The 26157-nt window shown below is 47.9% G+C and overlaps 1 protein-coding gene and 1 long non-coding RNA gene across 4 annotated transcripts in view; one reads left to right on the forward strand and one right to left on the reverse strand.

The window, feature by feature from the left end:
- Positions 1–26157, forward strand: part of LOC135825906 (uncharacterized) — an 85453-nt gene that overhangs the window by 47955 nt on the left and 11341 nt on the right. For 2 of the 3 annotated variants that reach the window (XR_010555168.1, XM_065338539.1), the window contains exon 1: positions 24600–25580. The exons of the other annotated variant lie outside the window; for it this stretch is intronic. Coding sequence is in view for 1 of the 2 variants with exons in the window: in XM_065338539.1 (XP_065194611.1) it covers positions 25459–25580 (122 nt within the window). In the remaining variant the exon portion in view is untranslated. Of the gene's footprint in view, positions 1–24599; positions 25581–26157 lie in introns of those variants that run through there. 3 annotated transcript variants of the gene reach the window in all.
- Positions 7396–20231, reverse strand: LOC135826355 (uncharacterized). The gene is made up of 3 exons (XR_010555264.1): positions 19995–20231; positions 10516–10628; positions 7396–7515 (listed from the first exon to the last, which is right to left on the reverse strand). It is a non-coding gene; the product is annotated as an uncharacterized LOC135826355 (long non-coding RNA).

Below are 26157 nucleotides of genomic sequence, written 5' to 3' on the forward strand. Positions count from 1 at the left end.
AAAAGGCCCCAAGCTGCACACTCTGGTTTTCATGTACTCTTGATACTACATAGTCATTCGTGCATCCCTACTGTCAGTAGGGACCTTTCGCACCCCGCTGACGGATACGAAACGAATGCTGATTCGTCACCTGGGTTCGAGGATTCGTCAGAGTCCCTGCGGAGAACTCGTTTTCACGAATGGAGGCCTCTTCATTCGTGGCACCAAGAGTACATAACTACACAGTTATGTACTCTTGGTGGCACGCTCCGAATCCGTCAGCTCAGCTACACATTTTATTTGGATAGGTACACATGTTTTGCAAGGTACACATTTTTCCCTTGATTCCATGATCCATGCACGTGTGCGTGTAAAAACCCGTACGCCAAGCTACCGGCGCCCGCGGCCGTATTCGTAGTTGCCATGCACATTTGCATGACGACTTGCGAAACCTGAAATCTGTTTTCAACGAAACGATTACGAGCCGAATCAAACTTTCGTTTCGCATTCGTTTCGTAGCAAATGCGAAAGGTCCCTAGTAGACCCAGGTGCTCGAAGTCCGTACACTTTTACAGTGTGTGTTTGCCGAGCTGAAACTCACACTAGCAATGATCACTTGCCAGAATCCTGCTCGTGGATGGAAGGTATCTTGTCCAAGTTTGTTCTGAGGCCAGGCTCGATTGAACCAGGCCATCTTTCGATCCGATCTGTTTCTCTGGAGTTCGCTGATTTTTCATATCAAATTTTGGTGTCGCAGAGGGTACTCTAAGTCCGTACTGATCAGAGGTGACTCGAAATACACACATATTTCTGCTAATTGCTAACTTGCAATCCCTCGGTTACGACGAAAGCACCGAAGGGATATGTTTGGCATGTGCCTCCACCAGTATTTCTTGCAAAAGCGTAGCTTGTTGCCGAAATGCAAGCTGTTTTTAGTCGGCTCAGAGAAGAAGCAGCTGCGCTGTGAAAACCGCGGGAAAACAGTGGTGGAGATGCCAGGAGTGTCAACCTTTCTGCAAGGATTGGTGGTTCTCTGTAAATTCTTCTCCTCTGGCCATTGTCAGCTCTAAGCTGGCTCTTGATGATTGAGTGAAGGTCTGTTTGACGCTGTGTCCGTTCGAAATCGATCTTGGCAAAGTTGATTTTTGCATGAAATGTAACCCAATTTGTATTTCGTATGGCCACTCGAAAACCCACTCGCGTGGTATGGGACTTCTGCTTATCGTAGATCCCTGAAAATTGCTACGCGAGGAGAACATACCACACTGTCCCCTCCATAAAATATTTGAGTCGAATACAATAACAGAACATGAAATTATGGGCGTACGAACTTAGGATACCATGTACGGACTTCCAGCACCTGGGTCTACTGAGTGATTCCCTCGGCCCTGCAGCCTGACATGACGTGACAGTCAGTGACGTGATCATGTTCAACCAGGCTGCAGACAGTATGTTCGATCGTGTAGGCCTATAGGCTTGAACAAGGAAAAAAATATTTTATAAGCTATTGGCACTTTGGCAGTACATGAACATGTATTGCAAACAGCGTGCAACATGCGCGGCGGAACTTGCTCATCTGCTGTAGTTATGGCTGTGTTGATAACTAAACAGAGGCGAATGAAAGTATTTCAGTGCACAGATATTTAGTACTCTGAAGTACATTTTGTTTACATCAATTATTTTAATAAAGTAATTGTTTTCTGCTACGAAATTACCATCTGCTATGATGGCAGGTGCACCGGTGGTGAGATTATGTGTCCTCTGAATGAGGAGTCCAGTGAACCACTGTTCGTTAGTGGCTGCTTCAGTCACTATTGATACTGTGGGAAATGTTATGGTAAGACTTTCATTGACCAGTTGTGATTGCATTTTTGAACCAACACGTGTTACTTGAATTTAGGAGACGAAAGTTTAAAACACACAGTAGCAACATTGCTAAGTGTCATTGGTCAGTCAACTATCACCCCCACCTCGTCTATTGATATCACCAAGAGTGCATAAACAGTGTTTATGCACTCTTGATATCACCCTTCTGATTTTCTTCACTTCATTTCCTTTGTATCCACTGATGGGAAAGGGTCAACAAAAGTTTATATTTCTGCTGCAGTGTACTTGCGATAAGGCACATGGTTCAGAGTATCAATTGCTACAGCTACTTGTGTATAGTTTTATCAAGGAGTCGTAGTATACATACCGTATTTTTCCGGTTGTAAGTCGACCTTTTATGGCTTAAAACAGAAGGAGAAAGGGTGGGGTCGACTTACAACCGGGATTCGACTTATAACCGGGAACTATCAGAATCTTACAAAAAATGACCTGCACTGCATGCACGAGTGCACCATGTTTACACATTTTTGCCAGTTTATTGGCCTTTTTCAAGGATTGGGACGTTATATCCTCCAATGAGGAATGTTTACATGATTTGTTGATGTGTTATTAGCAGGAGGTGGTTAGTAGTGCTTCTTTGGGTGAAAACTTTAAAACGCAGAATTGAGACCTCCAGATAGGGGGGTCGACTTATAACCGGGGTCGACTTACAACCGGTAAAATACGGTACACAGGGAGACAATACAGGATCAAAGTACCCAAAACGATGCGTGTTTCGACCCTGGATTTGGAAGTTTTACGTGATCCCTGGCCTAGGCAACTCGCGCTTACGATCACGATCTTGACCTGCTGACCCCAAGCTTGACCCAGACGAGCAATGTCATATGCATGGGGCAGATCCAGGAGGCGAAGGGAGCGGGGTGAACCACTTAAATTTCGCAAATGCACCACTGGAAACCATATGCATGTACCCGTACATGTATCAGCAGTTCTTGGGTACGTAGATCGTGTAGACTGCTTACACCACTTTGCACTACTCATACACTCACTGTAGAATCTATAAAATGTACATTCCATCCTGGAACTAAAATCTCTACAATGTAGCTGTGTGTGATTAAACTTTAGACTCTCATTATTTACATGATGTATTAGTTTGAGCACTGGAGCTATCAATCAACACAAACGACATAAAAAAAACCCGTGGCCGTCCGACATTGCGGTGGATAGATACGATTCGGCACGACCTGAAGGCAGCGGATCTCTCCGTGGAGAGCGCTCTCCAAGCTGCAGGAGATAGACTAACTTGGCTTGACACTGTTGACAGATGCGTCGACCCTGCTCCTGTCTAACAGGTTCAGGGAAGATGCGAGCTGTGTTTATTATTATTATTAGTTTGAGAGAGTTGAAGAACAGGGAGGTAAACAGGTGAACATAACAAAAGAGACGCAACCTAAGTGCGCATGATTGACGTACCATAGAAAGAGGGAAAGCCACTCTTGTCGAAATTGGCGGAAACATGGTAGGAGATTTCTGCAGAGTCAAGAAAACATGAATTAATGTGTCAGATCCTGTGCACTTGATCATACCTCTGCCAATAAATTATGCAATAAATAACTCCACTGTCGTTATGTCCATTGTACCTCAAGATAGGAGTCGCACGCTCTTGGGTAAATCCCATGTGTTTTCGCACTTTGTTTCACGTTTAGCGTCAGTGCAAGCTGTTCTAGGGCATGGGGTGCAAGTGTGAACATGGTGGAATGATTTGATTTTCAGTCTGCTCATGCCATCATGGGGCACACTGTAGTCTAGATTCTCTGTAGTTTGTAAAGCAATTCTGGCTATATGATGGTAGCTTTATGCATAACGCTCAGTATTTCAGCTACGTAGACTTGATGTCACAGGAGATCCCATGCATGTGCATGTGGTTTGACTACTTGTACCACTGTTGTACCGAAACTAGTACAAACTGGTACAGTCAAGCCAGTGTCAGGCTGTCAGTTTACCGGATGCCCCTGGTGCAACGGAATCCATGCCATGATGACATGATACCACTTCATACAGGGAGGCATGCACGACCCGCAATATGTATGTCAAATTGATCAGCATGACATCATGTTTGGTTCGACGCCTCAACATTTTCTTTATGTACCTGAACAAAGTATATTTATAGACATGCACGCACACACACACACACACACACACACACACACACACACACACACACACACGCGCGCGCGCGCACACTCATGTTTGCTCTTCTAGGTACATGTGTGTAATGTAGATCCATCACAATTATTGACATTGTACAAATGTGCTGTTCAAGATTTGCTGGTGCATCTCGCTTTTACATGTACTCCTGTGCTAGCATGCTGCGGGCAGTCCATGCTGTGAACTAGGCATAGGGTTGTATAGCGAGACCTGCAAAAAGCTTCCACACATGTGAAAGTCCATACGGTACTGTATTGAGCTCGCTTTGGACAGGTAAAACTGGACCCTGTGTACGGAATCTGTTCGGCTTGTTGCAATGAGCTGTCTATGGCTTGGGGGCATGATCGATTGGATGAATCCCGAGCAAGTTCGTTCCAAACGAGCGTGATCGGTTGGCCAAATCTGGAGTAGGTGTACTTGGAGTGCAATCCGAACACACCATGTGTAGCTGGAGTGGAAATGGACTTTGGCTTTATGACGGCTTCAAACGACCCACGTGCCCTTTGCTAGGTTACGACCAATCAGCAGCCTCGGAGAGCGGGCTTTGATATTCCATCAAAGCCCGCTGTCATTGACAACCTGTACGAGAAAACCATCAAAGCCCGCTGCCATTGGCAACTGTACGACAAAACCATCAAAGCCCTGATCATGCCCAATCTCAGTCTTTTCAAGGTGATCTGGCTATAAGAACAAGAAACCGATAGGGGTGGTGGTCGGGGATGCGGTGGCTCTCAACTTGTGGAGTTGGAAATCCAGCTCCAGCACCGCAGAACTCTCAGCAGTATGCAGCGTGAGCAAGGCGTGTATGGTGGAAGTGAAAATACTTCCGTGACTCTTCAGCCACGTCTGGCTCTTGACACGGAGTCCTGAGAACTTGTGGAGTTGGAAATCCAGCTCCAGCACCGCAGAACTCTCAGCAGTATGCAGCGTGAGCAAGGCGTGTATGGTGGAAGTGAAAATACTTCCGTGACTCTTCAGCCACGTCTGGCTCTTGACACGGAGTCCTGAGAACTTGTGGAGTTGGAAATCCAGCTCCAGCACCGCAGAACTCTCAGCAGTATGCAGCGTGAGCAAGGCGTGTATGGTGGAAGTGAAAATACTTCCGTGACTCTTCAGCCACGTCTGGCTCTTGACACGGAGTCCTGAGAACTTGTGGAGTTGGAAATCCAGCTCCAGCACCGCAGAACTCTCAGCAGTATGCAGCGTGAGCAAGGCGTGTATGGTGGAAGTGAAAATACTTCCGTGACTCTTCAGCCACGTCTGGCTCTTGACACGGAGTCCTGAGAAATTTCTCACGAAACAGGTTTTACTCTTGGTTTTACATTACTTTCCCTTTGCTGTAATCTCTGTGTGAAACTTACGAACGGGACGAAAACGACATGCACTTTAGACTTCAGGCTGCTCTGAAATCCCAAACGAAAGGCCGACATTGTCCACACTCGAGATCACCCAAAGAATGAAGCGAGTTTGATTGAAAATCAAAAAAAATGTTGGGGATCGTCTGAAGCATATTCAAGCGAGGTACAGTCGGGCTTGATGACTGATCAAAGCCCTCGGGCCCAGCCCTTGGGCCTACGGCCCTCGGGCTGGACCCTTGGGCTTTGATCAGCCATCAAGCCCTCTGTACCTCGCTTGATTATCTACTTTCATAGAATCTTCGTACGATATGTGTACCTTGTGTGTACTACACCCTTCCTTAGTTCGATTGGGCCAGTGTTGCTCGGACCACACTGCCTGCTTGCACTGAAACCAGATTTGCCAATCGATGACACCCCAGGTGAAGGATCTGGTAATAATAAACCCACGAGTCACTTCAAAAGTACACGCAGGCCTAGGGTTGGCCCGATTCTGCGCGTTTTTTGTGGAAAAATTGAAATGCAAAATGCGACCAAATCTTATCAAAATGCATATCGTCTTTTTTATGCTTTTCTAAAATTTTCTAAAAAAATCAATTTTTTAGCCAAACCGCGGAAAAAATGCGTTTGTTACCATGACAACAAAGCTTCATTTCGCCTTCCTGCAAGTTTCACGGCCTAAGTTGCGAAAGTTCGTGCGAAGTTTCTCACTTTGTGACGTGGAGCGAAAGTTTTCGCACGAACTTTGTGTTCTGCACATTTTCATTTCGCGTTCCCTGCAAGTTTCGCGGCCAAAGTTGCGAAAGTTCTTGCGAAGTTTCTCACTTCGTGACGTAGAGCGAAAAAACCCAGGAAAACCGCCCTTTTTCTGGGTCGAAACCGTGCAGAAACAGGCAAAATGCAAAAGTGGGGTAGACTTACCCCCAAAATGCAAAAAAATTGAAAACAGAATCTGGACATCCCTACGCAGGCCATTGCATAGCCCTAGATCTGCAATCACTGGGCTGCGAAATAGGGCAAGGCGCAAACTTGCCTCACGTGATCTGATTCCATTGAGCAGCACTGTACTGGAAGTGGGGACGCATACACTGCCTGCCCCCCCCCCCCCCCCACGCACACTCTGGTACAAGGTGCAATACCGTAGAAGCACGGATATGTTTCAAACTGCACTCGAAGCCGTAGACTACCGTCACATCAAATGTGACCCCCCCCCCCCCCCAATACTCAATACAACTCCTAGTGTATGCCATTGAAGCAGAGGTACGTTCCACTCTAAACTTACAACAGGCACATATCCACTGCCCCCCCCCCCCCCCCCCCCCCACTCCCGATTCACTAGTACGCACCACACACAATGACATTGAACCAGCAAGGCACCAAGACTGGTCAATACAAACTGCACCAGCCTCAGAAACAGGAATGCCATTCCATCCAACTATCTCCTTTCTTTGATCATCTCTCTAAACGGAAGCATGGAGTTGTACAGTCCAAGCGGTAGGTAGGCCCCAAGGCCCTGCACAATACAATGCCCGGAAGCTTTGTATTTTCCAACCAGCAAAGAGGCACATTCGCTGCCCCCCCCCCCCCACACACACATACACTTTACTGCTTCAGCTTGACCTTCACAATCCAGTAGTGCGGTTGAAGCATGCATACGTTTTAAACTGGACGTACAGCGGTTACGCTGTCACACCCAATCACCCTGCTCCCCAAGCCTTATAATCAGTGTTGTAAACTGCCGAGTGGTTTATAATAGGGGAAGCATACACGTTACGCTCCTTGCAAGCCCATGGGGTACAAGCAGCCATGCTGGCAACCGTGAGTTTCATGCGGGGAGCATCTCCTCAGCACACACAGACATACGCACAAGCACACTGCTATGACATAACGACCATGACACACACACACACACACACACACACACACACACACACACACACACACACACACACACACACACACACACACACACACACACACACACAAGATAGCAGCAGCAAGCGGCAACACGCGGCAACAAGCAGAACACTCGGATAGTTATTTTTTCAGACACATGCAAAATTGAATGTTGACCGTTGATGTCCACTGCATCACTGTAGCTGTTTGCAGCAGCAATAGCGCACATTCGGGTCAGTCCGATGCACGTCTGAAGGCAGAGGAAAATATCGCACACATACAGTAGAACATCGAATATCCGCACATCCACTATCCGGAAGATCTATTATCCATAATGGCCGGGACCTCCAAAAAATAGAAGCAATAAAAAGAGACGCACAACGCAAAACTTGAGTTCACCAGTGCACTCATATAGTGGATATACTGTAAAGGCCTTATATAACGTGCTAATTCTAACGAGTTAATGAGGAGAAATCTGTCGTTAAAATAGAAAACGTTACACAGAAATCGATACATATTGTTGCTATTGAGCGTTGAGAATGAGTGAGAATCGTTACGTTTGGTACACGTAAACCCATCAATTTTAGTAAATCGTTATGCAGCGCGTTAGAATAATGGCTTTTACAGTACCAGGTACGTGTTTGCTGCTAGCATGCCCATCGTCAATGCATGGTAGAACTAGTCTTATGCGCAATTTCAATGACGGAACTGGATCACATGCGTTTATGAGCCCTATGCTACAAACTTTTCTGTCGCTTTCTCATTATCCGAACATTCCCCCATCCGAGCAGCCCCTTCTGAACAGTATCTTCCCCGAAGGGTTTGGATATGATCAATCACACCCCTCTACCTCACAGTGTGAATTCCGAGCAACATGTTCTTGCAGCTTAGCATCCCTGACCCTGCTAAACCATAAAGTACAGTCAACCGATCAACATGTTCTTGCAGCTTAGCATCCCTGACCCTGCTAAACCATAAAGTACAGTCAACCGATCAACATGCCTGGCGTGTTGCCTCCTGTTTTACACAAAGTTTAAAGGGGGTGTGGGTTGGTACGGTGTACACCACAATCAAATGCAAAAGACTGCCGCCACTGTCACCTGTAACCATACTGGACTGACTGCGTACACTTCCATCCACCAGAATGTTTCAACTGGCTAGCATGTGTTGTGTGCAGAAATGCATGTATTGGCATGATCTCATTTTTCGGCGTGTACACTTATGGTGCTTCACAGATAGAGCAGATAGGTGGTACATAAAAAGTACTCTTGATAGAACAGATAGGTGGTACATTAATTTTTGTCATCTATACAAAGAAGTACTTCCTCCGCGTCATCAAAATTGTTGCAGTTGGACTAGTGATATAAAACAGTGATATAAAACAGGGTACCGGTATTACAAACCAGCAGTCGTACAACAGGTAAGGAATTGGACATGGATGATAGTCTTCAGTCTTGGGTGACCTGACAATTCTTTTTCCTGTGGATGGGAGCTGAAATATTTGAGCTAGACACCATTTCCTCGCTGATGTCGCTGCGAAGGTAGTTTCGACTAGCTGTGATCAGTCAGGCGTAACCACCTTCGCCTTTCTTTGGGTCATAACCAACACTAAACATACCCATAGCTGGTATTTGGCGGAACAGGGGTAAGCATGAGTTTGCCGAACAAGCTCCAGCGCTTGGATCACTTTGCGAGAAAATTGACGTGTGAGCAAAAAAGCATAGAAGAGTGATAAATCTAGGAGTCACATGTAGTGATGCACGTGCATGCACTGTACTAGTGATACTGAAAAGAGGGCACGCTGCTCGACGTGATCGGCTAAACTACAATGTGGTGGTGTTTTAGACGTGGATGTGAGGCCTGCCTGATGCTAGTTAGTACTGCTGCACACTTACCTGCATGACGTTGCGCGACCACACAGTTAAAATCAATGACGGGCATTGGGCATGCCATGGCTAAGAAAGTTCATTTCAAGATGGAGGCGATTCCGAAGCCAGCGCCGACCTCGCAACGATCTTGTATTCTTTGCCAACGTACTGAGTTGGCGGTGAAGTAGAATGTCAAGAACATCGTCAAGGCTATAGAGTGCCTGAGAATTTTTATCAAGCAGAATGCATGGAATAGGAAATCGCTTGGCGACTTCGGTGGGTTCGCTCAAGGAAATCGGATTATCCTTTTGGACGATGGTAGAAACAACTATTCCCACCACAGCCAAACTGGCCATGATATATCAGCCAGGGCAGGCGGCAAGCCTATCAGCTCTTGTCCTGTGGAGAAATTCAAAGCGTGTGAGACTAGGCGTGACCAATTTACAGCCTTCCTGGAAACTCTACGGAACAATATTATTTCGTCCATTGACATCAGCGATGGCCTTCAGGTCCATGTGAAACTCTCAATCCGACTGAATATAGTCCTGAGACGTTACTCTAGACTTCAAACTATCATCCTGTGCAATACTTTCCGTATGTTGTAGCTTCTGTTGTTATCAGTAACACCAAGAGTAGATACACAAAAGTGTGCAACTCCGGGATGGGTTGGCCCGCAGCGGAATTTTTTGTTGACGTAATCTTTTCGACGATGCATGCGCTGCGAGTCTTTTGGAAAGTTTTGCCTCGTGCACTTGGCCGGGCTTTACATTACAAAGTCAGTGCCCAGCACGTGCTCTCACACTGCTCTGGGGCAAAATGCGTGTTCTTCTGAAAAAAGGTGACGTCAACAAAACTTTCCGGTGGTATCTGCAGATTGTGCACAAGATCTGGAGTTGCGCACTCTTGTTTATCTACTCTTGGTAACACGTGACAAGTCACTTGTCAAACTGTGACAATTTCGATGACGAGGAGGAAGTATGTGGAGGAAAATACAGAACGGCATATACAAGAAATCGAGGAATAATGACATGCGCTGGGCTCCCACAGAATGAAATGGCTGCGTTATCCCCAGGAACCTCGTTTGAAGCACCATTCATAATATCACTTTTTGTGATGCGACGTGTGGCATGTGATACTTGCGGCAAGGAAATGCCTGTTGCATATAGTCGCATGCAGTCGCGAGGCCACTGCCGCAGAAGTTGACCACACCTGTCCGAATCACCGGGTCTGGAGTCACAAGGCTAATCAACCGTTCACATTGTCAAGCACTTCAGGTCCCACACTTCCTTCGAAAAAGTGAAGTTGAATGCAAGACTGATTCTTTGTTTTATCACCTGTACGTCTATATGGAATGGTACATTTGAACACTTTACAAGACTCACCCCATAACAAAAATGTTCTGTCCACTAATCAATGCCAATCCGCTCACACCTGCTTGCCGGTCCACATCAGAATGTATAGAGGATACTACATAGCCACGAGTAACAAAGTACATCTGTACAGGATAGAGAGCGTGCACGAAAGAAAGGAAAGAACATCATGGTCACGAGACAAACAACCTAACACACGCAACGTAAACGCAGAAATGTTGGGAACAAGAGACGTTAGAAGCAAATATCTTACGGGTGTGATTCAACAGCAGTGCTGTGAATATGATCCTACAACATACAAAACTGTTGAGCATACCAGAGGCGACCTGGGCAAGGAATGTTCAGTGCAAATCCAACCACTAGCTGGCAAGCGAAACCGGCCCGAATCACCGGGTATGGAGTCACAACGCTACCCAACCGTTCACATTGTCAAGCATTTTAGGTCCCCATACTTCCTTCGAAGGAGTGAGGTTGAATGCCGGACTGGTTCTTTGTTTCATCACCAAGCAACACCTGCCCAAATTACCAGGTACGGCAAACGCTCATCTCGTCAAGCATTTCAGGCCCTCACATTTGCAACTAAGGGAATTTGAATGCAAGACTGCTTCATCGCTCATAGCTTAGCAACACCTGCCTGAGTTATAGGCTGTCCAACCGTTGACAATGTCAAGCATTTCAGGTCCCCACACTTCCCTTGAAGGAGTGAGGTTGAATGCAAGAGTCATTGATCATTCACCACCAAGCAATACCTGCCCTAATCACCAGGTATGGAGTCACCAGGCTGTCCCGCCGTTCACATTATTAAGCAACACCTGTCCCAACAAATCCCTTGAGGGAGTGAGGTTGAATGTAAGACTGATTAATCATTCACAACCAAGCAACACCTGTCCAAATCACCGGCTGTGGACTCACACTGCCACCCAAATGTTCACAATGTCAAGCATATCAGGTCCCCACACTTCCCTTGAAGGAGTGAGGTTGAATACAAGACTGGTTGATCATTCAACACCCAGAAACCCCTGCCCGAATCACCGGGTATGGAGTGAAAAACTGCCCATCCGTTCTCATTGTCCGCAAGTTCACTAACCTCACATCCTCAGACATCTGTATGCAATGTTATTTACAAAGCTGAACGGCAGTTCAAAGTCAATTGCATCGTCATCATTGACTGTGAGGCAACACACAACCCACAAGAGTTGGAGTTGAGGGATATCCAGCAGTATAGTCCTACACTATCGAACCGGATCAGCAATGGTGATGTCACAAGCCTACGTACGCATCAACTTCAGCAAGAATTTCCAAGTCCACACATGTCCCTTCAAGGACAAACTATGAACGTAGGTCTTGTTCATTGCTCTTCGACCAGCCACACCTGCCCGAATCACCGGGTCTGGAGTCACAAGGCTAACCAACCGTTGACATTGTCAAGCATTTCAGGTCCCACACTTCCTTTGAAAGAGTGAAGTTGAATGCAAGACTGATTCTTTGTTTTATCACCAAGCACCACCTGCCCGAATCACCGGGTATGGAGTCACAAGGCCACCCAAACGTTCACAATGTCAAGCATGTCAGGTCCTCATATTTGCAACAAAGGAGTGAGTTTGAATGCAAGACCGAATCGCCTTTCATCCTCAAGCCACACCTGCCCGAATCATAGCCTGCCTAACCGTTCATATTGCCAAGCATTTCTGGTCCCTACACTTCCCTTGAAGGAGTGAGGTTGAATGCAAAGGTGATTGATCATTCACCACCAAGCAACACCAGGCCGAATGATAGCCTGCTCAACCGTCCACAATGTCAAGCATTTCAGATCCCAACACTTCCCATAGAGTGAGGTTGAATGTAATACTGATATCTCTTTCACTGCCACAAAACACACATCCCGAATCACCGGGCATGGAGTCGCTTGACAGAACCACATTATCAACCATTATCAGAGCCCCACACTTCCCTTGAAGGAGTGAGGTTGAATTAAAGACTGACTCATCTTTCACTGCCAAGTAACACACATGCCAAACCACCTGGTATGGAGTCAAAAAGCTGCCCCACGTTATCAAGCATAGTCAGAGCCCCACACTTCCCTTGAAGGAGTGAGGTTGAATGCAAGAATGACTTATGGTTCACTGCCAAGCAACACACATCCCAAACCACCGAGTATGGAGTCACAAGGCTGCCTCACTTTATTAAGTATAATAAGAGCCCCACACTTCCCTTGAAGGAGTGAGGTTGAATTAAAGCTGACTCATCTTTCACTGCCAAGCAACACACATCCCGAATCACCGGGTATGGAGTCACAAGGCTGCCCCACATGATCAAGCATAATCAGAGCCCCACACTTCCCTTGAAGGAGTGAGGTTGAATGCAAGACTGACTCATTCATCCGTTCACTGCAAAGCAACACACATGCCGAATCACCGGGTGTGGAGTCACAAGGCTGCCCCACATTATCAAGCATAATCATATCCCCACACTTCCCTTGAAGGAGTGAGGTTGAATGCAAGAATGACTTATGGTTCACTGCCAAGGAACGCCCATTCCGAATCACCGGGTATGGAGTCACAAGGTTGCCCCACGTTATCAAGCATAATCAGAGCCCCACACTTCCCTTGAAGGAGTGAGGTTGAATGCAAGAATGACTTATGGTTCACTGCCAAGGAACACCCATTCCGAATCACCGGGTATGGAGTCACAAGGTTGCCCCACGTTATCAAGCATAATCAGAGCCCCACACTTCCCTTGAAGGAGTGAGGTTGAATGCAAGACTGACTCATTCACCCGTTCACTGCCAAGCAACACACATGCCGAATCACCGGGTATGGAGTCACAAGGCTGGCTCACCGGGTATGGAGTCACAAGGCTGGCCCACATTATCAAGCATAATCAGAACCTCACACTTCCCTTGAAGGAGTGAGGTTGAATGCAAGAATGACTTATGGTTCATTGCCAAGCAACACACATTCCGAATCACCTGGTATGGAGTCACAAGGTTGCCCCACGTAGCCAAGCATAATCACAGCCCCACACTTCCCTTGAAGGAGTGAGGTTGAATGCAAGACTGACTCATTCATTCGTTCACTGCCAAGCAACATACGTCTCGAATCACCAGGTATGGAGTCACACGGCTGCCCCACATTATCAAGCATAATCAGAGGCCTACACCTTCCTTGGAGGAGTGAGGTTGAATGCCAGACTGATTCATCGCTCATCGCCAAGCAACACCTGCCCATATCATCGCCAGGCCAACCGTTCACAATAAAGTATTTCAGGTCCCACACTTTCCTTTACGGAGTGAGGTTGAATGCATGACTGACAGATGATTCAGCACCAAGTAACAACTGCCCGAATCACCGGGTATGATGGAGTTACAAAGTGGACAACCGTTCACATCGTCAAGCATTTCAAGTCCCTTTTGCTCCCCTGAAGGATTGACGTTGAATGCAAGACTGATTCTTTGTTCATCAAGTAACTCGGTATCTCATGCCCGAAGCACCAGGTATGGGATCACACTGCCACCCTAACATCCTAACCACAATGTCAAGCATTTCAGGTCCTCGCACTTGCAACAAAGGGGTGAGTTTGATTGCAAGACTGTTTCATCTCTCATCGCCAAGCAATACCTGCTCGAATAGAAGCCCGCCCATCCGTTCACATTGTCAAGCATTTAAGGTCCCCAACCTTCCCTTGAAGGAGTGAGGTGGAATGCATGACTGACTCATTCACTCGTTCACTGCCAAGCAACACACATGCCGAATCACCGGGTATGGAGTCACAAGGCTGCACCACATTATCAAGCATAATCAGAGCCCCACACTTCCCTTGAAGGAGGGAGGTTGAATGCAGGAATGCCTCACGGCTCACTGCCAAGCAACACACATCCCGAATCAACGGGTATGGATTCACAAGGCTGCCCCACATTATCAAGCATAATCAGAGCCCCACACTTCCCTTGAACCAGGAAGGTTCAATGCAAGACTGACTCGTCACTCACTGCCAAACAACACACATCCCGAATCACCGGGTATGGAGTCACAAGGCTGCCCCACATGATCAAGCATAATCAGAGCCCCACACTTCCCTTGAAGGAGTGAGGATGAATGCAAGACTGACTCATTCACTCGTCCACTGCCAAGCAACACACATGCCGAATCACCGGGTATGGAGTCACGAGGCTGCCCCACATTATCAAGCATAATCAGACCCCACACTTCCCTTGGAGTGAGGTTGAATGCAAGAATGACTCATGGTTCACTGCCAAACAACACACATGCCAAATCACCGGTATGGAGTCACAAGGTTGCCCCACATGATCAAGCATATTCAGAGCCCCACACTTCCCTTGAAGGAGTGAGGTTGGATGCAAGAATGACTCGCGGTTCACTGCCAAGCAACACACATCCCGAACCACCGGGTGTTGATTCACAAGGCTGCCCCACATTATCAAGCATAATCAGAGCCCCACACTTCCCTTGAAGGAGGTAGGTTGAATGCAAGACTGACTCGTCACTCACTGCCAAGCAACACACATCCCGAATCACCGGGTATGGAGTCACAAGGTTGCCCCACATGATCAAGCATAATCAGAGCCCCAAACAGCCCTTGAAGGAGTGGGGTTGGATGCACGAATGACTCACGGTTCACTACAAAGCAACACACATCCCGAAGCACCGGGTATGCAGTAAGAAGGCTGACCCATGTTATCAGGCATATCAGAGTCCCACACTTTCCTTGCAGGAGTGAGGTTGAATGCAAGCCTGACTCGTCATTCACTGCAAAGCCACACACATCCCGAAGCACCGGGTATGGAGTCACGAGACTGCCCCACAATATCAAGCATAATCAGAGCCCCACACTTCTCTTGAAGGAGTGAGGTTGAATGCAAGATTGACTCACTTACTTGTTCGCTGCCAAGCCACACATATCCCAAACCACCGGTTATGGAGTCAATAGGTTGCCCCACGTTATCAAGCGTATCAGAGCCTCACACTTCCCTTGAATGAGTGAGGTTGAATGCAAGACTGACTCGTCACTCACTGCCAAGCAACACACATCCCGAATCACCGGGCACGGAGTCGCTTGGCAGAACCACATTATCAAGCAGTATCAGAGCCCCACACTTCCATCGAAGGAGTGAGGTTGAATGCAAGACTGATTCATGGGTCAATGCCAAGCAACGCACATCCCGAATCACCGGGTATGGAGTCACAGGGTTGCCCCACATGATCAAGCAAAATCAGAGCCCCACACTTCCCTTGAACGAGTGAGTTTTATTGCAAGAATGACTCACGGTTCACTGCCAAGCAACACACATCCCGAATCACCGGTTAAGGATTCACAAGGCTGCAACACACATCCCATATCACAGAGTATGGAGTCACAAGGCTGCCTCACTTTATTCTAAAAGTATAATAAGAGCCCCACACTTCCCATGAAGGAGTGAGGTTGAATTAAAGCCTGACTCATCTTTCACTGCCAAGCAACACACATCCCGAATCAGTGAGTATGGAGTCACAAGGCTGCCCCACATGATCAAGCATAATCAGAGCCCCACACTTCCCTTGAAGGAGTGAGGTTGAATGGAAGCCTGGCTCATTCACTCGTTCACTGCCAAGCAACACACATGCCAAATCACCGGGTATGGAGTCACAAGGCTGCCCCACATTATCAAGCATAATCAGAACCCCACACTTCCCTTGAAGGAGCGAGGTTGAATGCAAGAATGACTCAGGGTTCACTGCCAAGCAACACACATCCCGAATCACCAGGTGTGGAGTCACAAGGTTGCCCCACATGATCAAGCATAATCAGAACCCCACACTTCCTCTGAAGGAGTGAGATTGAATGCAAGCCTGACTCATTGGTCACTGCCAAGCAACACACATCCCGAATCACCAGGTATGGATGGAGTCACAAGGTTGCCCCAAATGATTAAGAAAAATCAGAGCCCCACACTTCCCTTGAAGGAGTGAGGTTCATTGCAAGAATGACTCACGGTTCACTGCCAAGCAACACACATCTCGAATCACCGGGTATGGAATCACAAGGCTGCCCCACATTATCAAGCATAATCAGACCCCAAACTTCCCTTGAAGGGGTGAGGTTGAATTCAAGAATGACTCATGGTTCACTGCCAAGCAATACACATGCCGAATTACCGGGTATGGAGTCACAAGTTTGCCCCACATGATCAAGGATATTCAGAGCCCCACACTTCCCTTGAAGGAGTGAGGGTGGATGCAAGAATGACTCACGGTTCACTGCCAAGCAACACACATCCCGAATCACCAGGTGTGGAGTCACAAGGTTGCCCCACATGATCAAGCATAATCAGAACCCCACACTTCCTCTGAAGGAGTGAGATTGAATGCAAGCCTGACTCATTGGTCACTGCCAAGCAACACACATCCCGAATCACCAGGTATGGATGGAGTCACAAGGTTGCCCTAAATGATTAAGAGAAATCAGAGCCCCACACTTCCCTTGAAGGAGTGAGGTTCATTGCAAGAATGACTCCCGGTTCACTGCCAAGCAACACACATCTCGAATCACCGGGTTTGGAATCACAAGGCTGCCCCACATTATCAAGTCTAATCAGACCCCAAACTTCCCTTGAAGGAGTGAGGTTGAATTCAAGAATGACTCATGGTTCACTGCCAAGCAAGACACATGCCGAATTACCGGGTATGGAGTCACAAGGTTGCCCCACATGATCAAGGATATTCAGAGCCCCACACTTCCCTTGAAGGAGTGAGGTTGGATGCAAGAATGACACACGGTTCACTGCCAAGCAACACACATCCCGAATCACCGGGTATGGAGTCACAAGGCTGCCCCGCATTACCAAGCATAATCAAAGCCCCACACTTTCCTTGAAGGAGTGAGGTTAAATTCAAGACTGAACCTTTAACTCGTTCACTGCCAAGCAACACACATCCCGAATCACCGGTTATGGAGTTACAAGGCTGACCCATGTTATCAAGCATATCAGAGCCCCACACTTCCCTTGCAGAGTGAGGTTGAATGCAAGCCTGACTCCTCACTCACTGCAAAGCAACACACATCCCGAATCATCGGCACGGAGTCACGAGGCTGCCCCACAATATCCAGCATAATCAGAGCTCGACACTTCCCTTGAAGGAGTGAGGTTGAATGCAAGATTGACTCATTGACTCGTTCACTGCCAAGGACAACACATCTTGAATCACCGGTTATGGAGTCACAAGGCTGCCCCACATTATCAAGCATAATCAGAGCCCCACACTTCCCTTGAAGGAGTGAGGTTGAATGCAAGACTGACTCATGCGTCACCGGTATGGAGTCACAAGGTTGCCCCACATGATCAAGCTTATTCACAGCCCCACACTTCTCTTGAAGGAGTGAGGTTGGATGCAAGAATGACTCACGGTTCACTGCCAAGCAACACACATCCCGAATCACCGGATATGGAGTTCCAAGGCTGACCCATTTTATCAAGCATATCAGAGCCCCACACTTCCCTTGAAGGAGTGAGGTTGAATGCAAGAATGACTGATGGTTCACTGCCAAGCACACATGCCGAACCACCGGGTATGGAGTCACAAGGTTGCCCCACATGATCAAGCATAATCAGAGCCCCATACTTCCCTTGAAGGAGTGAGGTTGGATGCACGAATGACTCACGGTTCACTGCCAAGCAAGACACATCCCGAATCACCGGGTATGCAGTTCGAAGGCTGACCCATGTTATCAAGCATATCAGAGCCCCACGCTTCCCTTGACAGAGTGAGGTTGAATGCAAGCCTTACTCGTCATTCACTGCAAAGCAACACACATCCCGAATCACCGGGTATGGAGTCACAAGGCTGCCCCACAATATCAAGCATAATCAGAGCCCCATACTTCTCTTGAAGGAGTGAGGTTGAATGCAAGATTGACTCATTTACTTGTTTGCTGCCAAGCCACACATATCCCAAATCACCGGTTATGGAGTCACAAAGTTGCCCCACGTTATCAAGCATATCAGAGCCTCACACTTCCCTTGAAGGAGTGAGGTTGAATGCAAGACTTATTCGTCACTCACTGCCAAGCAACACACATCCCGAATCACCGGGCACGGAGTCGCTTGGCAGAACCACATTATCAAGCATTATCAGAGCCCCACACTTCCCTTGAAGGAGTGAGGTTGAATGCAAGACTGATTCATGGGTCAATGCCAAGCAACGCACATCCCGAATCACCGGGTATGGAGTCACAGGGTTGCCCCACATGATCAAGCAAAATCAGAGCCCCACACTTCCCTTGAAGGAGTGAGTTTTATTGCAAGAATGACTCACGGTTCACTGCCAAGCAACACACATCCCGAATCACCGGTTATGGAGTCACAAGGCGGCCCCACATTATCAAGCATAGTCAGAGCCCCACACTTCCCTTGAAGGAGTGAGGTTCATTGCAAGAATGACTCAGGGTTCACTGCCAAGCAACACATATCTCGAATCACCGGGTGTCGAGTCACAAGGCTGCCCCACATTATCAAGCATAATCAGACCCCACACTTCCCTTGAAGGAGTGAGGTTGAATGCAAGAATGACTCATGGTTCACTGCCAAGCAACACACATCCCGAATCACCGGGTATGGAGTCACAAGGCTGCCCCACATTATCAAGCATAATCAGAGCCCCACACTTCCCTTGAAGGAGTGAGGTTGAATGCAAGACTGACTCATGCATGGGTCACTGCCAAGCAACGCACATCCCGAATCACCGCGTACGGATTCACAAGGTTGCCCCACATGATCAAGCATAATCAGAGCCCCACACTTCCCTTGAAGGAGTGAGGTTGGATGCAAGAATGACTCGTCACTCACTGCCAAGCAACACACATCCCGAATCACCGGGTATGGAGTCACAAGGCTGCCCCACATGATCAAGCGAAATCAGAGCCCCACACTTCCCTTGAAGGAGTGAGGTTGAATGCAAGACTGACTCGTTACTCACTACCAAGCAACACACATCCCGAATCACCGGGCACGGAGTCGCTTGGCAGAACCACATTATCAAGCATTATCACAGCCCCACACTTCCCTTGAAGGAGTGAGGTTGAATGCAAGACTGACGCAACTTTCACTGCCAAGCAACACCCATGCCGAATCACCGGGTATGTGGAGTTACAAGGCTGCCCCACATTATCAAGCATAATCAGAGCCCCACACTTCCCTTGAAGTAGTGAGGTTGAATGCAAGACTGACTCATCGAATCGTTCACTGCCAAGCAACACACATCCCGAATCTTCGGTTATGGAGTTACATGGCTGGCCCAGGTTGTCAAGCATATCAGAGCCCCACACTTCCCTTGAAGGAGTGAGGTTGAACGCAGGACTCGCTCAATGCGAAGCAACACCCTAAACCACCGGGTTGGTAGTTACTAGGTGTGCCCCAACGTTTACAAGTTACTAGGACAAGGACTTTTACAATAGGGAACAACGACTTCCACGATTTCAAATAAACAAAGGCGACTTACCTTTTTTTGGCGCTCGATTTTTGGCTATCGGTTGTTGTCGACCTGATCTTTCTCTCCCGAATTAGGTCACACGCTACTAGGGTCGCATTGCTTGAGGAATGTCTTTCAACAGGCCTAATGTCGTTATTGGTAAACGTATCAAATTCTGCGATCCGTTCAAGCGGCAGCTATCTTTTGTATGGAAGCAGGCTCCAACTGAAACAAACAAAAGCGGACAGTTACTTTGATTGAAGAAAGCCCAGCTGCTAGGACTAGCAGGAGATGCAGTTCTCATAATAATGACGCGCATGCGTACTGAGTCGGTGTTGTATTATTATTTTCCTCTCGGCGCGAAAACCTGTTGAAAACAGTGCAAATCTACAGGACCGGTTGAAGCTGCAAGGTTACCGGTATCTATGACTATGAGTATGACTCCTGCTCAATGAAATCCAGTCGAATCGCGCCACTCAGGTTTGCGCCTTGCACTGAGTCTGTCCTTTTCGCCGCCCAGTGGCAGTGCAGTGTAGATCTACGGGTGCACGGAAAAAATTCAGGTTGGCGTGAGACTAGCTCGGCTAGAGACCGACCTTTCCGCATCCATAGGAGCGCAACCACACCTCAAGCCACGCAACGCCGTTAAAAATTTCCAAGTCCGAGAATTTGCTAACTCCCTATGGTGTAAATACGGAAAAGACGCAAGAAATTGCCTCCGAGTGTCAGTGGTGGCAATTGGTGCGGGCAAAGGCTAGAAGGAAAAATTAGACAACCCTTGCTATACTTTAGCACTGGTAAGTCCAGTCCGAGAAGTACCAAAATGCGCACGGCGATTTTCGAAGGGTCGATAGATGATGGGGTGTGCGAGTGCAGTGCTACCTATGAGAGGGTGGGTGTTCGAGTTGATGGTCAGGGCCTGGGTGACTTCGACCAGTGTACAAGTAGGTCCGAAGGTTTGCACACGAATTTCGTGTGCTCTCCTGCACTACTGAGTTTTCGATGATGATTTTGTAGCGGTGAAGTCTGGTACGACAGATTCAATGCCCTGGCGGGTGAATGGCTCGAGAGGTTCGTAAGCGCTGAGGTGAAGTAGGATGTGCAAAGGCGATTACCGTGTGTGAGGGTGAAGCAGTGTCAATTGTCTGCCGAAATCTCTGATCACAGCACAGGGGAACATCCTGGCCAAAGACTGCCATTGTGTGTCATTAAAGGGAGCTGGACATGAGAGCCGGACCTCGACCACGGTACAAGTAGGTCCGAAGGTTTGCACACGAATTTCGTGTGCTCTCCTGAATGGCTGAGTGTTTGGTGATGATTTTCTAGTGATGAAAATCTGATTCGATAGATCCAATGCCTTGGCGGGTGAAAGGCTCGAGAAGGTCGTTACCGTCGAGGCGAGGTAGGGTGTGCAAAGGCGATTCCCGTGGGCGAGGGGGAAAACGTGTCGATTGTCTGCCGAAATTTCTGATCACGGCACAGGGAGAGTCGTGGGCACGGAATACCATCGGGTCTCACTGAAGTGAGCGGGAGGCGTGAGATCTCGGCAATACCCAGGATTACGTGGACAAGGCTGAGCAGTGAGGATATGGGTAGCACTCACAAGGTTTGCATGTGAGTGTGCTCTCCAGAGGGTTTGATGTTCGTGGCTGTTTTCACTCTCAACGAACATGCGTCGAGTGGTGCATGGAGTTCGCGGCTGAATAGCTCGTACGGGTCAATGTGCTGACGGCTCGCAAGGTTCGATGTGATGATGTGAAGGCAGCGTCGGAAAAGGTTAGTTCCTGACCTGTGTGAGATGGAAAGCGTGTCGATTGTCGGGCGCAGAATCTAAGCAGGACGTTCGGAAAAGCAATCGCACAGACAGAGCGAGTGACTCGAAACCTATTCTTGCTTGGTGCAAAACGGAACACGCTGGCGAGACATGGTGGGGATAAAGAGAGTAGGGAAACGTCATTCAGAAAGTTTGCACATGAATTTCGAGTAACTCCCACGTTTGATTGAGATTTTGAGTGGCAGTGTTTCTCTGCATGGGAACGGAAGAGTGAGGATGCTGAGGCGAAATACCGATATCCCGTCGGGGTACGAGTGCACGGAAAGAAATTCTGGTTGGCGGGAGACTCAGCTAGAGACCGAGCTTTCCACACCCGTAGGAACGCCACCACAGCACACGCCACGCCACGCCGTCAAAAATGTCCAAGTCCGAGAATTTGCTAACTCCCTATGGTGTAAATACGGAAAAGACGCAAGAAATTGCCTCCGAGTGTCAGTGGTGGCAAGTGGTGCGGGCAAAGGCTAGAAGGAAAAATTAGACAACCCTTGCTATACTTTAGCACTGGTAAGTCCAGTCCGAGAAGTACCAAAATGCGCACGGCGATTTTCGAAGGGTCGATAGATGATGGGGTGTGCGAGTGCAGTGCTACCTATGAGAGGGTGGGTGTTCGAGTTGATGGTCAGGGCCTGGGTGACTTCGACCAGTGTACAAGTAGGTCCGAAGGTTTGCACACGAATTTCGTGTGCTCTCCTGCATGGCCGAGTTTTTGATGATGATTTTGTAGTGATGAAATCTGATTCGACAGATTCAATGCCTTGGCGGCTGAATGGCTCGAGAAGGTCGTTACCGTCGAGGTGACGTAGGGTGTGCAAAGGCGATTCCCATGTGTGAGGGGAAAAAAGTGTCGATTGTCTGCCGAAATTTCTGATCACGGCACAGGGGAAAGTCGTGGCCGCGGATTACGATCTGGTCTCGAAGTGAAGTGAAGTGAGCGGGAGGCGTGAGATCTCGGCAATGCCTAGGATTACGTGGACGAGGCTGAGCAGTGAGGATATGAATAGCACTCACCAGGTGTGCGTGTGAATCGAGTGTGCTCTCCAGAGGGTTTGATGTTGGAGGCTGTTTTCACTCTCGACGAACATGGGTGGAGTGGTGCAGGGAGTTAGCGGCTGATTTGCCCGTAAGGGGTTAGTGTGCTGACGGCTCGTAAGGTTCGATGTGATGACGTGAAAGTAGTGTCTGAAAAGTTTAGTTCCTGGGCTGCATGTGTGAGATGGAAAGCGTGTCAATTGTCGGGCGAAAAATCTGAGCAGGACAGACGGAAAAGCACAGACAGTGCGAAAGAGTCGACTCGAGGGCAAGTGACTTGAAGGCTATTCGTGTTTGTCACAACACGGAACACGCGGGCGAGGCATGATGGGGATAAAGAGAGTAGTGAAACGTCATTCAGAAAGTTTGCACATGAATTTCGAGTAACTCCCACGTTTGTTCGAGTGGCAGTGTTTCTCTGCATGAGAACGGAAGAGTGAGGATGCTGAGGCGAAATAACGATATCCCTTCGGGGTACGAGTGCAGGGAAAAATTTCAGGGTGGCGTGAGACTCGGCTAGAGATGGAGCTTTCCACACCCGTAGGAACGCCACCACACCACACGGAAAAGCCTTGCGCAATTAGTGCGATCGTGTCGGAGTGAAGTAGTGAGCTGAGCGCTACTTGGTCATTCTGTTGGTTTTGCTTTGACAGGCTTGCTACCATTTGCTCTTGAACAATTTCCGATTCTTTCGATTGTTTGAACATGTACGCGGTATGCGTGATATGAATAATGGAAGGTGAGAGTATTTTTGAACTAGAAGGTTTGCACATGAATTTCGTGTGACTCACGCGGTGGATTGACTTTGTTTGGTGGTTATGTTTCGCTGTCGCGGTGTGGACGGAACATTGTCGATGCTCTGACGAATTGTTCAACCCTGCCACACGGAAAGAGCCAAGTGCATAGAGTGCGATTGTGTCGGGGTGAATGATTGTGTTGACGGCTGTTGGGGATTATCTGATGGCTTTGGGTAGACAGTTGGTGAGAACAGCATTAGCCGTGGGTGCGCTAGTCCGTATTCGCCACACTACACGCGAAGCGTTGACGAGTTTGATGAAGTGACAACACTGTGTAATTTGACGGAGGTTTGTGGGGAATGTTGAACGCGCACTGAGCAACACGAGTGGCGTGCTGAAAGACGCTCAGTTGTCTTGCTTCGAACATCTTCCCAAATCTAAACTTACACAAACCTCAATTCGTGTGTTCCTTGGTGTATCGAGGCATTCGCGATCGAATTTCTCATGAGCAACAATGTCATCATACTCATGGGCGCAATCGCCGAAGGGCGAGTTTTTCGACAAATAATTAATTCCTGGATCTCCTTCAAGACTTAAGAGTCCTTGAAAGAAGGTAAGTTTTGCCACGACCAAAATGGCTGTGGCACGCACGAGGCAGTAGGCAGACACGTGAGCTCCCACTGCACTGTTATTTGCAACCCACCATGGAAAACATGTACCATGATGCATGGTATACCATGGGAAGAAACGCGTCTTTTCGCTCCTACAATTAATTATTTGTGTAGTCTCGCACCTTCACACTACATGCTGCAACAACACGTACTTTATGTTAGTGAAAAGTAGTGGTGCATGTTGGAACGTTTACCACCGTATCATGGGCAACTAACGATAGTAACGTGTTGTTACTTCGAAGTCATATGCAGATCTGCATGCAACCGCCAGTATTCCCATATCGGTGGTGGTGTAACGACTTTTACGTTACGGCCGTTATTACTAATCTATCTTCATTCAGGCTAGCTGGAACAGTCGGCGGCAAAAAATTGACCCATGAAATCATTTGAACGATTTCCTTAGGTATTTTTTATAATTGTTTTGTTAGGATTTTATTCACTGTGTGCATCTACTCAATCTCCGTTCGACCATGATTCAGTGCTCACATTCTAATCTCTCCTTCTTCGAGTGTTTGCAATGTCTCACAATGTTAGGGTACCGGGTAGTACTGGCGTGGTGATGCCGCCACTGAATTTCGTGACCGTGCGCTACGTTTTGGAAACTGAGGCTTTGTGACGAGCGAACAGCTTTTCGCTTACTAGTTCAAGCGACCGCTAACAGCTGTGAACACCAATCTTGTCAGGAGCACGGCACATCTTCCGGATAATAGTATCAGCGTTGTTATGGCCATGGCCTAACTCTCTTCACCTAGAGCTGTGGAATTCTACTCCCTCCACAGTCCCCCACCCGACGTCTAATGGCTAGTTTTGAATGTAGCTTTGGGTGGACATGCGAGTCCCTGTAACAGCAAGAGAAGTTGCTACAAACTTCACGGAACGTCTACAAGAACATTGTCATGGGTCCATGGACCAGAGCTGAACTCTGCTTGGTTACAACTGCCTCATAGCCAGCAATTTTGGAACAACAATTTCAGCCAATGGCTGCACACAGTGACAATTGGATGTAGTTCTTGTTTCTGCATGGAGTGGCTGCTGTTTGTCCATGGAGTGGCTGCTGTTTGTCCATGGAATGGCTGCTGTTTGGCCACAGAATGCCTGCTATTTTGCCACGGCATGCCTGCTGCTTGGACACGGAATGCCTGACATTTGGCCGCGGAATGCCTGACGTTTGGCCTCGGAATGCCTAACCTTTGCCCACGGAAAGCCTGACGTTTGGACACAGAATGGCTGCACGGTGGTTTCGGTACGCTTGGCACGTAAATACCTGCAAACATGTACCAGTGTCTCTGCAAGGAAACGGATGGAGTTCATGTCCACGGGTCACTTTGCTAGTGACTGAAAGGAGGTCAGTACTGTATTTTCTGGGTATTTTCCGCGGTGTTAGCCGCATCGGGGTCTAAGCCGCACTTTCCTTTTCGGGCCAAAATTTGTATCTTTTTTTGACATTCGGAGTATAAGACGCACGTCAGATTTTGAATTTTTGGCCATCCAAACTTGATGGGTACTAGTGCATACGAGACATTTAGCAATGGTTAAAAAGTTGAGAAGCACTACTGAAGTTCCAGCAAATGCTTCTTAGTTTGTCCCTCATGCGGAACTGACGGCATAGAGAGATCGTACAGCTGCAATGATGGATTTCTGTGCAACCGTTGCACCATCACCTACTCATACGGTGACCATGCTGCACTAGGCAGCACCGTTCAACTGCGCAACCCACAAGCAGTCAAATAAAAGCAGTCAATATGGCCCTAAAAAGATCTGAGGAGTGAAATATGCAGGAAATAATTATTATGCAGTAATATTTGACTGCTTAGGTATAGCGGAAATCAATGGGAGTCAATACTACAGTGCTGGAAACTGAAATCCGACCCGTGAGCGGTGCGGTGCGCTCACATCGCAAACACCCAACACGGGATAGTAAA

The sequence above is a fragment of the Sycon ciliatum genome, chromosome 10 (genome assembly GCF_964019385.1).
Source record: "Sycon ciliatum chromosome 10, ocSycCili1.1, whole genome shotgun sequence".
NCBI classification, from domain to species: Eukaryota; Metazoa; Porifera; class Calcarea; order Leucosolenida; family Sycettidae; genus Sycon; species Sycon ciliatum.